The sequence below is a fragment of the Chiloscyllium plagiosum genome, chromosome 22 (genome assembly GCF_004010195.1).
Source record: "Chiloscyllium plagiosum isolate BGI_BamShark_2017 chromosome 22, ASM401019v2, whole genome shotgun sequence".
In the NCBI taxonomy this organism is placed as follows: Eukaryota; Metazoa; Chordata; class Chondrichthyes; order Orectolobiformes; family Hemiscylliidae; genus Chiloscyllium; species Chiloscyllium plagiosum.
In genome coordinates this window covers 51732366-51746080 of record NC_057731.1, presented here as the reverse complement: position 1 = coordinate 51746080, position 13715 = coordinate 51732366, and the positions used below count along the sequence as shown (strand labels likewise).

The window sequence follows — 13715 nt, the reverse complement described above, 5'->3', positions numbered from 1 at the left end:
CGGAGGATGAGGGGTGACCTTATAGAGGTTTACAAAATTATGAGGGGCATGGATAGGATAAGTAGACAAAGTCTTTTCCCTGGGGTCAGGGAGTCCAGAACAAGAGGGCATAGGTTTAGGTTGAGAGGGGAAAGATATGAAAGACACCGAAGGGGCAAATTTTCACGCTGGGGGTGGTACGTGTATGGAATGACTGCCAGAGGATGTGGTGGAGGCTGGTACAATTGCAACGTTTAAGAGGCATTTGGATGGGTATATGAATAGGAAGGGTTTGGAGGAGTATGGGCCGGTGCTGGCAGGTGGGATTAGATTGGGTTGGGATATCTGGTCAGCATGGACAGGTTGGACCGAAGGGTCTGTTTCCATGCTGTACATCTCTATGACTCTATGAATGGCCTGTGTGGTATATTTAACGTAATCTTCCTACACACTATGACCAGGTCAGCTGACATTTCGTGGCTTTCTTAGTTTAAACAAATTGTAGTTGGCACAACCAATTGTAAGCATTAAAATCAACTCTGGTGCATTCACATCTGTATGGGAAGGATCCTACATTTTCCCATTCTTGTTTTTTCAATCTATCCATTTCACAGGAGTAGCAGTTATGACTTGCCCTTCAAATTTTCACAGGGAAGCAGCAATTGGAAAAATTCAAAATATTCCTGTGCAGCACCACTCCCCAATTCCCATTATTCACTTTCTTGCATCTACAGTGTATTACACAAAACACTAAGTGTGCCATACATCAATCAAGACACACTTCTTCAAAACACTTGGTCTCATGGTAACTGCTTAACAACCAAAGGTAACTGGTAATCATTGCAAAGGTTTGGTTTCAAGATCTGCTGTCTCACCTAATGTCATTTGTAAAAGTGTCCCTCCTTCACTACCCAGAACAACAGAATTGATACTAGGATCCAGAGTAAAATTCTGCAACTCAGAGCCAGATTAACAAACCTATCACTGTGTTATGTATCTCAGGTACAGTATTGGGCAGACTGGCATAATGGCCAAATTACTATCCCAATTCTTTTCTTTGAGATGCCATTTACAAAATAGATATTTTTTATTTGCCAGGAGCTTGTTCTTATAAACATCCAGAAGTTTCTTGTTCAACTGTCAGTTTGTTCCTATACTTAGCACCATTTTGCTGAAGGAATTTCAGCCAATTCAGATTTTATTATTTTATGGAATACCACACAGGAGAATAATTTGCTTTAAACTTATCAAATCCTTTCCAAATCTTAATCTGTCAACTTTTTCCTTTGTTTTCTCATAAAAGACAACTCAAAGACCAGTAAAACTTGTAACTTCTAATATAAGTCTATCAAGAATGTTGTCCAATTACATCACTTTTGAAATAGAGAACAGACCACAACCAAGCATGTGCCAGATGCTGTCAGTACCACAAGGACAGTGGACTGTTGGGATCAGTGACCTGAACACTAATAACCTGAAGCGCTTGCCAGTTCCAACAGCTTCAGCACATCCGTGGTAAGAACATCTTCCACATCTTTCCTTTTGTCAAACTGCATCACGCTATATTTATCTGAACTAAACTGTGCCTGACATTATTCCAGCGTCTCCCAATCCTTCAACATGGTTTATAGCTTGCTGCAATCTTCAAGTTTAGACATCTAAAATGAATTGCTTTCTTTAAATTTATATAAAGAAGCAATATTTCCTGCAATTCTCTGCAAACAATTGACCCTATAGAAAAATAGGTAAACAGTAGATTCAACATTAGCGTTCATCCATTACTCTACATTTCACTCATGTGTGCTTAAATCTTTCTAGCATCACCAACATGAAGTGTTCAGCTAAAGACAGCTACATGTTCTTGTAACAGGGAATCTAGTTTCAATCACTGTACCTTTGGCTCCGTTGGTCAAACATTAAAATGTTTTATTGGAGCCAATTATTTTAAATAACATGCTCACTTAAATATAAATATGAAATTCAAATTGTACTATTAGTAACATTCCTAGTGATGTTCTGCCTTATTAAAGGCAGCTTTCTACCCATCCCTCTGGCATTCAGCTCCAGGGCTCAAGTCTGAATGAAGATTGTGCTGAAATCTGGAACCAAGTGGTTATTATAATGGAAATTGTAAAAGAAGAATACCAGTCCAGGACACTACCAGATCTATCACCAGTTAAATCTAAATCAATAGGATAGTGCCACACACTGCTTCACAGAAGCAGGTCTGTGACATGTCGACTGGCAAGAACAAGGTCACTTTGATTATCTCATCACCTAACAAAAGGTTAGTCATCAGGTGGTACAGAACTTGGAAAATGATGTTAGTTTTGGTGGCTACTCTTGGTCTTGAGAAGTACCTAGTCTAGTTTAGACTATCTTGGATTGACGTGGTGTTCATCACTAACAGGTTGCTTTCAAAGACATTTTATTTCTCATTGAAGTGAGTCATATGGTATATGAATTTCTGTGTCAGAGTGACATCAAATATTAGGCCATATGTCCCCAAACCTCTCAAACAGCAAATTGCTTTGGTTATTCACAATGAGCAAAGTACTGAACATTTGCAACCAGCCTGCACTTACAAATCTTGCAACTCTAGATGTAATTTTGTAATTAGACAACGTTAGTCGGATAAGGCTAATGGATAATACAAGGAATTACACTGACAACCAATTTATAATTGTAGTTTGAGCTTTTAATGTGGTGCACTTATATGTACCTAAAACCGTACATATTAAATATATATTAATGCACAGTGCTCTGCTCTTTGCAAACAAAAAGAACATGTGCACACACTAGCTGTTTCAACTCAATAAAATAGGTCAAAGCCATTCTCTGGCTTATTTCTCAGGGCAATGCCCTCAATCAACCTGAGTGCAAGATGAAAAGCTTAGAGGCTGTAGCAGAATTGGGAGAGGTGACAGCGAGGTAATTTGCATGCTGTTAGCAAACACATGGAATTTGACAGTGTTTTAGATGATGTCACTGAACAGCAGCATGCAGATAAAATAAGAGGAACCAAAGATAGTCTCTCAGGAGATTCTGGAGACAGTTGTACAGGAGTGTAAAAATAACCCATTTCAAATGAGCCTCTGATTATTACTAGATGTTTGAAACTGAGAAATTGATAAGTGTGTCAATAAATGCAATCATGCCATAGGAACACCATCATATCTGAATCACAAATCACCTTACAAGATTTACATTGCCAACCTTTTACCAGTGCTTGGACATAATCCTGGAATTCCAAATTAACCCCACTGAGAAAGCACCATGACATTGAATAATTGCAATGTGAAGCACCCCCACCATCATTCCACCCTGGATGCAGGACAATATATTGTGCAGAATACTGTGATACCCTAATTGTTTCATAACAGCTAATCTTTCAAATTTCTATCCTATAAAAGATACTTGCTGCAGTTCCATATCTCTTCAATGTTTTAAGGATGATCATTGTTAAAAATACTTCTCTACAGCAGGACTCTTGTTACCATACAGTCCAATTTCTCTCCCAGTGAAAACTAATTAGTATGAAATTCAAATACAGCCGCTACTACAACCAGCAGAGAAACAGAAAATGGGGATTAGGCCATTCAGCCTTTTGAATCTGCTCTCTGATTCAATGTGATCATAGCTGATCATCCAATCAGTATCTGCTCCCTATCTTTTCCCATACCAGTTGGTCCATTTAGCCCTAGAAATGACATCACGATGCTTCTTGAAACCATTTAATGTTTTTGCCTCTAACGTTTCTATGGCATAGAATTCCACAGCTCACCACTCTCTGGGTGAAAAAGTTTTTAATCTCAGTCCAAAATAGTTTACACTTGTATCCTTAAACTTTAATCGCTGGTTCCAGTCATTAACATCCTTCCTATGCTTACCCTGACTAATCCTGCTTAAATAAACCAATCTACCCTTAGTGGTGGGGAAGCTGCTGGAAACTATTCTGAAGGACAGAATTAACCTATGTTTGGAGAGGCGAGGTTTAATCAGGAGCAGTCAGCATGGTTTTGTTAAAGGGAGGTCTTGTATGACCAACTTGAAGAATTTTTGACTTGGTGAATAGTTGTGTACTTGAGGGCAATGTATTTGCTTTTGTTTACTTGGACTCTAGCAAGGCTTTTGATAAGGTCTTGAATGGGAGACAGATAGCAAAAAGTAAGAGGCCAAGCGATCCAAGGAAATTTGGCAAGTTGGATCCAGAATTAGTTGAGTGGCAGGTAAACGGGTATTTATGTGACTGGAAGCAGATGTCCAGTGGAGTTCTGCAGTGATCAGTGCTTGGCCACTTGCTGTTTGTCGTACATATAAATGATCTAGGCTTGAATGCAAGAGGAACTTTTCCTTTGGTGGAGAGATTAAAAGTAAGGAACAGGATATTTACAGAGGATGTGAGGAAATCTTCCTTGCCACTCAGAAGGACTCTGGAACTCTGTCCTTAGGGGAGATAGAGTCAGAAACCATCATAACATTTAAGCATTTAGATATGTGCTTGTGATGCTAAGACTTTCAAGATTATTGGTCGAGTGCCAGAAAATAAGATTAGAATAATTAGGTTTTTTTTTGACCAATGCAGATTTAAGGGGCCAAAAGGCCCTTTTTCCCATACTGTAGACCTCTACAACTAATTTTCTTAATCAATTCACCACCAACAGGCAAAGAATTTGATAATTCTAAATGCAAGCTTCATAATAACTGGAAATAAAGATAACATAGGAACAGAGATTTAATTAGCCACCACAACAACACTAAATTCAGTTTTGGGGATCTAAGGAGAAAAGATATAAAGGCTAATTCTCAGGTAACAGTTACCGGAAAAGATTTCAGACCATACACGCTTTTGGAATAGGTACAACATAGAAACGGTCAGGTGGTTCACCACATAGATCTCTGGAAGTGCAACTCAGCTGGTCCCACTCCAGTGCCCTCTCCTTGTAGCCCAGCAATTATTTTCTGTACTCTTTGTTGAATCAGAGTCAAAGAGTGCGGTGCTGGAAAAGCACAGCTGGTCAGGCAGCATCCGAGGAGCAGGAGAATTGATGTTTCATGCATAAGCTCAGTCAGTTTACTTCTGAATGATACCACTGATTTAACAGCTGTCTTACTCAGTTTGTTTTAAACTACCATCCTGTTAATTCTGAGGTGCCCTATTTGGTTGTGTCATATTGACAACTTTATAAGCAATATCTTTTTTTAAAAACCAACTAACAATCATTAAGACTTCACTTTAAAATTGCATCTTGACTCTAAAGTTTACTTTAGAATAATCTAGGATATAAAGCAATTACAGTCCTTTAGATGAGTCATTCAACCTCCAACAGTGTCTCAGCTCCAAGAGTTGCAAATAAGTTATTCTAGTATTATGACCAAATATTCCCACTCAAATCAAAACCACCTAAAATTAAACAAAATCACTATGTTGATATTTGTGGGCACATTCTGTGAACAAACTGTATGTTGTATATGACTACATATCAAGTCAAACTCAAAAATAAGTAATTGTTAAAATAAGCATGTTAAAATGTAATAATAACTACAAACCTTTAATACTTAAAAGGAGAACATGACCAGAAGATTAATCACATAAAAACAACAAACTCATTGAATCATGACTCTACCCATTTATTCAACCCAGGAAGAGCAATGAGGATCACATTAGGTTCACATATCTTGAAGAAAATAAAAGATCATAGCTCTGAATGAGCTGATATGGAGAGAATGAGGACTGCAGATGCTGGAGATCAGAGTCAAAAAGTGTGATGCGGCTGAAGAGTTTATGCTCGAAACGTCGACTCTCCTGCTCCTCGGATGCTGCCAGACCGTCTGTGCTTTACCAGCACCACACTTTTTGAAGTGGTTGATAAACCCAACTATAGGAATTTAGTTGTAATTCACTATTCTAACTGGCGTGTGGAGACAAATGGGAAGAAAACAAGGCGGCGGTGCACGGTTTGGGAACACAGATGGAGCGCACACACAGCGGGGTCTGCAGGGTGGGGAGTGTTCAGAGGGGAACACCGAGTGCTGCTGGAGGGGGTGTGAGTGGGCGACTACTCCCAGCTCTGGGCTCCCGCCACCAACAACAACAAAAGCCAACACCGCTCCTGCGAAAAACCAGACGGGGTGCAGGAGGCGGTGGAAGGAGCAGAGGGAGCGGGGCCTGGGGAGCGGGCGGTGTGGGATTACGAAGCCCCCTCCCTCTCTCCCTCCCGCCCTCGCCGCGGTGAGGGCACAGCTAATCCCTGGGCCTGGGCCTGGGCCTGGGCCTGGCTCCACACACACACACTCTCTCCCCGCAGCCTGAGCTCGGCCGGCCATGGCGTCACAGCAACCGCTCACTTCAGGGCCCAAGGCCTCGGAGAGGGAGAGGGGCAAATAAACCAACACCCCCTCCAACCCGGAGAGAATCGCGCCCGGCGTTTCATCCCATCCCCCGCCCGGTTTGCCCCTCACTCTCTTCCGTCCCCTCACTCACCATCTTGTCCTCCTCAGAGCGACGGGGGTAACTAGGGGCGGCGACGTCAGTACGCAATGACGCACAGGCAAATGTCATCACGCTGTCCCCCAAGCCGGGTCACAGGCCATGTGACCATCACCAGCCCCGCCTCCTCGTCCACGTCCACGTCCACACCCGCTCATCTTCCGACCTCGCCGAACCTGCGAATCACGTCATAGACGGTTGCGCAGGTGCGTGACGTCACCAGTTGATGGGTGGATGGGCGGGTTCAGAAAAGGAAGGGGGTGGTGACGTACAGGCCGTGCGCTGATTGGTCAGGAAGCTACCGCCGGAGGAGGGAAGCAGTCAAATCGATACTTTGTTTTCCAGGCGCCCGATGGGCTTCGAAGTAACAAATAAAAGATACAGTAACTCTCCAGGTACGTTCATAACTTTGTTGCAGTCTTTTCCTTTCTTTGCTCGCTGCTTTAATTCCCCCGCTCGTAATGCTTGGAGCCGAGTGGTGTTGTCCTCCCCCTGGAGCTGTCACTCCCGGCTGCCTGCCCTGCCTTGTACTCGTGTCACCCCCCCGCTAGCACCCACTCGCTGCTCCTCAATTCCCCTCCTCATTGCAACTTTCTGTCACGATCGCTTGACCGACAGGCGGCAAATCAATGATTGCAGGTTTCCATACCGATGCATTCAGCGGCCCGTGCAAGCTGCTTTCGATTCGTGCAACAATTACTTGCCACTTGTCACATTGAAGACTTGCATTGCTATGGTGCCTTCCACGACCTCCGATGTGCCAAAGTGATTCAAAGCGAGTTAAAAATCACACAACACCAGGTTATAGTCCAACAGGTTTGTTCAGAAGCACTAGTTTTTGGAGCACTGCTCCTCCATCAGGTAGCTGTAGAGCAGGACCATAAGACACAGAATTTATAGCAAAAGATTACAGTGTCATGCAACTGACATGATGTCAGTGTAGAAGAGTATGGTGCTGGAAAAGCACAGCCTGTCAGGCAGCATCCCAGGAGCAGGAGAATCAACATTTCGAGCATAAGCTTCACAGGAATATGATACATTGAACCAACCTAGATTGCTATTGAGTCTTTCACCTTTTAAAATGGGTTGCAGGTCTCGGTTCATTAATATGTATATCCCAGAACATTTTTTTAGGTCACATTCTCGAGATAACTTAAGGTTGTATAATTTTTAACTTTGTCCACCCCAGTCCAACACTGGTTCCTCCACTTCAAAGCGAGTGTAGTACTTTGGGGGTGTGGTTATTGTTGGAATATAGGACATGCACCTGTCAATTTGCATGCCCAGAAACAGCAATGTGATAGTAATAATTTCAGTAATGTTTGTTGACATAATATCAACCAGGTCATTAAAGTTAATTCCGTGGGTCTTCTTGAAACGATGCTTTAAAAGGCCAAATAGGATCTTCATTTAATGCCTTGTCTGAAAAAGGGCACCTCTGACAGGACAGTACTCTGTTATTAATAAAGCTTTTGAGCACTAGGCTGAACTTTTGTGTCAAAGCTTTGAAATATAGGACTTAAAGCCAAAATCATCCGAAACATAGTTGAGAGTTTATATGAAGTGTATATTACTTTTGTTTGAATATTCATGGGAAATAATTTTGAACTTAATGATTCAATTTCTTTCTGATAATTGCTTGGTATGCAATCTCTGTCCTTTATTAATATATGAATGGTCAGTGTTTCATTTTCCAAACTAATTAGTAGTTTATCAATGATCACTAAATAGGTAGTAGTCTTTGTATGTCCAGTTTTTGTTTACATATTTATGGCCATTAGCACTCTCAAGAGTTTGATGGCAAAAGTCACATTTCTTTAACTTTATGGAAACATATTTAACTAGGGTAGCCTGGTGAGATATTGCATCACATTGCACTGGTTACAATAGGTTTTGTTTTGTTGTAATGAAACCAATGCAATTTCTGCCTTTTGAACAAGTGCTAATTGTTCGCAGTGACATCGGGACTCTGCTGTGAAGTGTCAAGAAACTTCATTTTCCACATGCAATGCATCTTTCTCTAAACTCAGGTTACATGGCCACTGCTCGTCAGTGTACAGTGTGTAAATACTTTTCTCCAAATGACCTTCTTAAAAGACATGAACTATAATTTGCAACTGCAGAGTACCCAATATACATGATATATAAAGAAATCCTCCCTTATGAACAAAAACTGTTCATTTGTTTTAATCTGTCCCACTTTATGTGTCTCAACACAGGAATATAATTCATAATCTTTAAAATTTTTGAATGTTTTATTGGTGTATATGCAAGTTGTATTGCCTGTGCTTCTGGCACCTGCTCTTTCTTAGATTCAGTGACTTGGGAGAATGTAATTCAGTTTGCAGGAATGCCCCGAAGGCAAATGAAACAAGTTGTCCTCGCTACATGAGGATTTCTCCAAGCCCTGTCTCACTGGCATCATGCTGCAGGGTGACTTCATCATTGCCATCGTAGTAACTCAGCACTTGCCGTGTCACTAGTTGTTTGATGCGAATCAAAGTGGCTTCTTGCCCTCTGCTCCAATGTCACTACGTATCCTTTGCAGTGAGCTTGTGGAGAGGTTTGCTAACCTTGCTGAGGGAGCAAAGCAAAAATCCAACAAACGTTGCACTGTTTTCACCTCTCTTAATTTCTGCATAATAAAGAGTCAAGAGTAGCTAAGTGGGTGTGGATGGGTTGCTATTCAGAGGGTTGGTGTGGACTGGTTGGGCCGAAGGGCTTGTTTCCACACTGTAGGGAATCTAATCTAATCTAATCTAATTTGTCATTTCTACCATATACAACTGATACAGTAAAAAGGGGACAGCATTCCTCTAGGACCAAGGTGCTACATGGACAATGACCCATATACTTGACTTCAGTCCTCTTCAATTGCATTTCTTCCTCTTCAGCTTCAGGTTCATCTGGCTCGCTCTCAGTCTCACTGCATTGGATTCCGATCGTGGCTTCTTCCTTTGAATCTCCATAGGTAATCCACGGTCATGTCCACTGTGGGAAGATCACTGACTATCTTGTGCTCTCTTCATTGACACTGTCCCAGAGCAGTGTTTATATCAAAGGGCATTCCCAGCCATTGTACCTCCCGACTGGCATTCAGAATGTCATCAGAAAATTGCTTCTTGCCTGTATTCATCATTCATCTCTAGGATGGTAAGGACCTTCTGAGTTGAAAAATTGAAGCAAAATATCTTCCATGTTTGGGATGAAGATTTGAGATTTATGTATCATCGATTGTTTGCCTTGATGTGCAGTCTTAGTTCATGCCCTAGCTTCCAGGATAATTAGTAGCGCAGTGAATGGCGGGGCGAATATGGACAGATGCAAGAGAGAACTGAATGGAGAAAAATCACAAATGTTATCAAGCATGAAAATGTATCTCCATGGTCTGAAAGGAAGGCATTGTATAGATGTACTTACACTCCTGTCCGTCCAATTTGTTTGAAACCTGTAGTTATAGAGTCATAGAATTATACAGCACAGAACCAGACTCTTCGGTCCAATTCGTCCACATCAACCAGACATCCCAATCCAACCTCTCATCCATTTGCCAGCATTTGGCCCACATCCCTCTTAAACCTTTCCTATTTATATATCCATCCAGATGCCTTTTAAATGTTGTAATTGTACTCACCTCCTCCACTTCCTCTGGCAGCTCGTTCATACACGTATGAGAAAGTTACCCCTCAGGTCCTTTTTAAAATCTTTCCCTTCTTGCCTTAAGTCTATGCCCTCTCGTTTTGGACTCCCCTATCCTGGGAAAGGAGTTTTAGCTATTCACCCTATCCATGCCCCTCATGATTTTATAAACTTGTATAAGGTTACCCTCTCGGCTTCCAACATTCCAGGGCAAATAGCCCCACCCTATTCAGCCCTATAATTCAAGCCCTCCAGTCCTGGCAACATCCTTGTAAATCTTTTCTGCACCCTCTCAGGTTTAACAGCATCCTTCCCATAGCAGGATGACCAGAATTGTATGCAGAATTCTAAAAGTCACCAATGTCCTGTACACCAATGTCCCATTCTCTTAATGTAGGCAAAAGTGAGGACTGCAGATGCTGGAGGGTCAGTATCTTCACCTCTGAGGTAGAGGGAGACAGGATCTCCTCTCAAAAGGGGTGAGGAGCTTGATGTCAGGAAACCTCCACACATGCAGGCCTTTTCCACTCTGTAGTGGGCTTTCCGCTCCTTGAAAGCGGGAAAGGGAGCATTGAGTGAGAGGAAAATAGGCAATATAGCTGCTCACAGTCCTGCAGGGAATTGGAAGGTGATGGGTGTCATAGATAGGTGAATGGAAAGCACAGAGGCCATGCTGGGCTTGAGATATGGGAGGTTGTGGGGAAATGGGGTTATCTGGTGGGGGAGATGTTGAGGGCAATAGTGAGAGTGACAAGCATGAGTCTCGATGGATGGTGGTTACATTAGTAGAGAGAGTAATTGTGAGGTTGCAGAGAGAAAGCTGTGGCATTTAACCTTATGGAGTGGATTGTTGATCTTTTATTGGATATTTCTTCCGGACCCACGGAGACCATATTAACCAGGATGGCAACCTCATACCAGGCTGTCCAGAATTGGTGGCATGGCTTCCTCTGCCAGTCCTGCTGTGGACCACCCCAAGCATCAGGCCCTCCAGGTCTATGTCAGAGAATCACAGTGACATTTTCCTTTTGTCTAACAGCTTGCAAATGTACATCTATCTCTGAGCGGGGGAGCTTTGGGATACCAGTGATCTTTGGGGTGCACAGCAGCCTTTTAAAAACGACAGGATGCCAGGGATCCTGGTCTTTTGGCGGACATTCAGTGATGAGTTCTTCTAGGATTGGCGAGTGGTGTGATGGGGTTAGAATTGGGTGAGAGGGCTGCCTTGGGGTCGGTACTTAACGAGATGAGTTTCCAAAGATATGGCGAGAGATCCAAGGAATTTCATGAGAATGACACTTAGCCAAAACAACTTGCGATTCAGCCCTGCATTTATCATTGATATTTAAGTGATGAACATTGTCCAGGGCACTAAGTTAATTTCTACTTCTCTTCCCTAAATGTTGCCATGGGATCTTCCACAAGCAGATAAGGAATCAGTTTAAAGTCCCACTTGAAAGATGCGCAATACTGCAGCAAAGCTTCAGTCGGGATTATTTGATCAACTCTGCAAAGTGGGACCTGATGCCACATCAGGACTTCTTAATAAGTGAGCTACAGTAGGCACTTTTAGACCAATAGATATGGGAACAGAAACTGGACCATTCAACTCGTTGAGTCTGCTCCACCATTCAATCATGGCTGATAGGTTTCTCAACTCCATTCTCCCGCTTTCTCCCTGTAACCCTTGATCCCCTTGGTAATGAAGAACTTATCTATCTCTGTTTTAAGTACAGTCAATGACCTGGCCTCCACAGCCTTCTGAGGCAATGAATTCCACAGATTCCCCATTCTCTGGCTGAAGAAGTTTCTCCTTATCTCCGTTCTGAAAGGTCTTCTCTTTACTCTAAGGCTGTACCTTCGGGTCCTGGCCTCTCCTGCCATTGGTTCTAAAATTAACATATCCAACCAGAAAGAGAGTTCATGATATAACTATATTCATCAAACACTCAGGTTCAGCTCGGCATTTATTTGTTAAAAATGATTGCCTTTGACTGATAGCTTACGCAATGTAAACTATTTGCTACATAAATAATCAATTTTAAAAAGTCCAAAGTGGGTTATCCAAATGTACAAAGTCTATTAAATAGTTGTTAGTATCCCAATCTCGGACAAAACATTTTAATCTCCACTAACGTGCATAAGTGATTTGTCTGACAATCAGAACTGCTCAGTTGAGTTATTGTCTGTGCAACCTGATACCAACCATCTGTTATGCTTTAAACAGCCGTGTTTTATTTTGTGGAACTGATGGTATTTTCCAGAATTAAAGTTCTGCACCTTATTGACCCTGACCCCTCATTCCTGAAGAAGGGCTGATGCCCGAAACGTCGATTCTCCTGTTCCCTAGATGCTGCCTGACCTGCTGCGCTTTTCCAGCAACACATTTCCATCTCTGATCTCCAGCATCTGCAGACCTCACTTTCTCCTGACCTATGTCATGCAAACATTCTACTGCAAGTTATACAAATACACCATGGCTTGCTTTTCTCTCTTTCACACACAAGATGTGGACTTTGCTGGCTGGCAAGCATTTATTGTCCTTAATTGCCCTCAAGATGTGGTGGTGAGCTGCCCTGTAAAACCACTGCAGTCCATTTGGTATACATTGACCCACAATGCTGTTAGGAAGTGAGTTCCAGGGTTTTGACCCAGCGATACTGTAAGGATGGTGATATATTTCCAAGTCAGGATGGGAAGTGGCTTTGAGGGGAACTTTCAGATGATGGTGTTCCCATCTATCTGCTACTCTTGTCCTTCTAGAAGACAGTATTCATGGGTTTGGAAGGTGCTGTCTAAGGAGCCATGGTAAATTGCTGCAGTGCAACTTGTAGCTGATGCTACTGAGCATCAGTGGTGGAGGGAGTGGATGATGGTGGATGTAGTCTGTCCTAAGTGTGTCAAGCTTCTTGAGTGTTATTGGAGCCTCACCATTCCAGACAAGCAGAGAGTATTCCATCACATTCCTGATTTGTACCTTGCACATTGTGGAGACGTTTAAGGATAGAATTCCAGGCCTAGGGCCACAGAGGCTCGACCATTGATACTGGGGAGATGGGAATTGGAATGCAACATTGCCTTGCTTGTAAGGAACAAATGACAATGTTACTCAACACTTGACTGGAACTACAATCCTGTTAAAACCTTCCCTGAGCAGCCCTCTATGGAGTGATTGGCCATCCCTTGAGAGCCTTGTACAACTGCTCATTTCAGTACGGCTAATGTTAAGAATTCTGAAGCTGCCCTACTCTGAGAATGCATTAGTATGGAAGCAATAGGGGAAGAAATACACAATTCTATATTATCTGTGATTTTAATATTCCTTTATTTTACTGTAAGGATAAAGATAGAACCTTTTTCACACTGTATTGCTTTACTTTGTCTGACAAGCCAGAAGCTGAAGGAATAGAAGCAGATTTAAATCTTTGATCTAAACTGCTCTACAATAATGGCCTGGCTTTTACGGTCACAGCTGAAGCAGCAACGCTTGCTGTTCACTTCAGAGAAAACTGCCTTCAAAGATCTTTACTTCCTTTTCCCAGCGTCAGTTTGAATGTGCCGTCAAGTCATGAGGATGTACAGATGTGCAGCAAAAGTTATAGTCATC

At 42.3% G+C, this 13715-nt stretch overlaps 2 protein-coding genes across 5 annotated transcripts in view; one reads left to right on the top strand and one right to left on the bottom strand.

The window, feature by feature from the left end:
* arl3b (ADP ribosylation factor like GTPase 3b) overlaps nt 1-6569 on the bottom strand; it is a 24116-nt gene extending 17547 nt beyond the window's left edge. For both annotated transcript variants that reach the window (XM_043713056.1, XM_043713055.1), the window contains exon 1: nt 6464-6569. In XM_043713056.1, coding sequence (XP_043568991.1) covers nt 6464-6541 — 78 coding nt within the window. In that variant the 5' untranslated portion in view covers nt 6542-6569. The remainder of the gene's footprint in view (nt 1-6463) is intronic.
* Nucleotides 6570-6709: 140 nt separating this feature from the next.
* The window catches only part of sfxn2 (sideroflexin 2), an 85838-nt gene continuing 78832 nt past the window's right edge, over nt 6710-13715 (top strand). For 2 of the 3 annotated variants that reach the window (XM_043713053.1, XM_043713054.1), the window contains exon 1: nt 6710-6864. The gene's annotated coding sequence lies outside the window, so the exon portion shown is untranslated. The remainder of the gene's footprint in view (nt 6865-13715) is intronic. The other variant, XM_043713052.1, reaches the window with a different exon arrangement.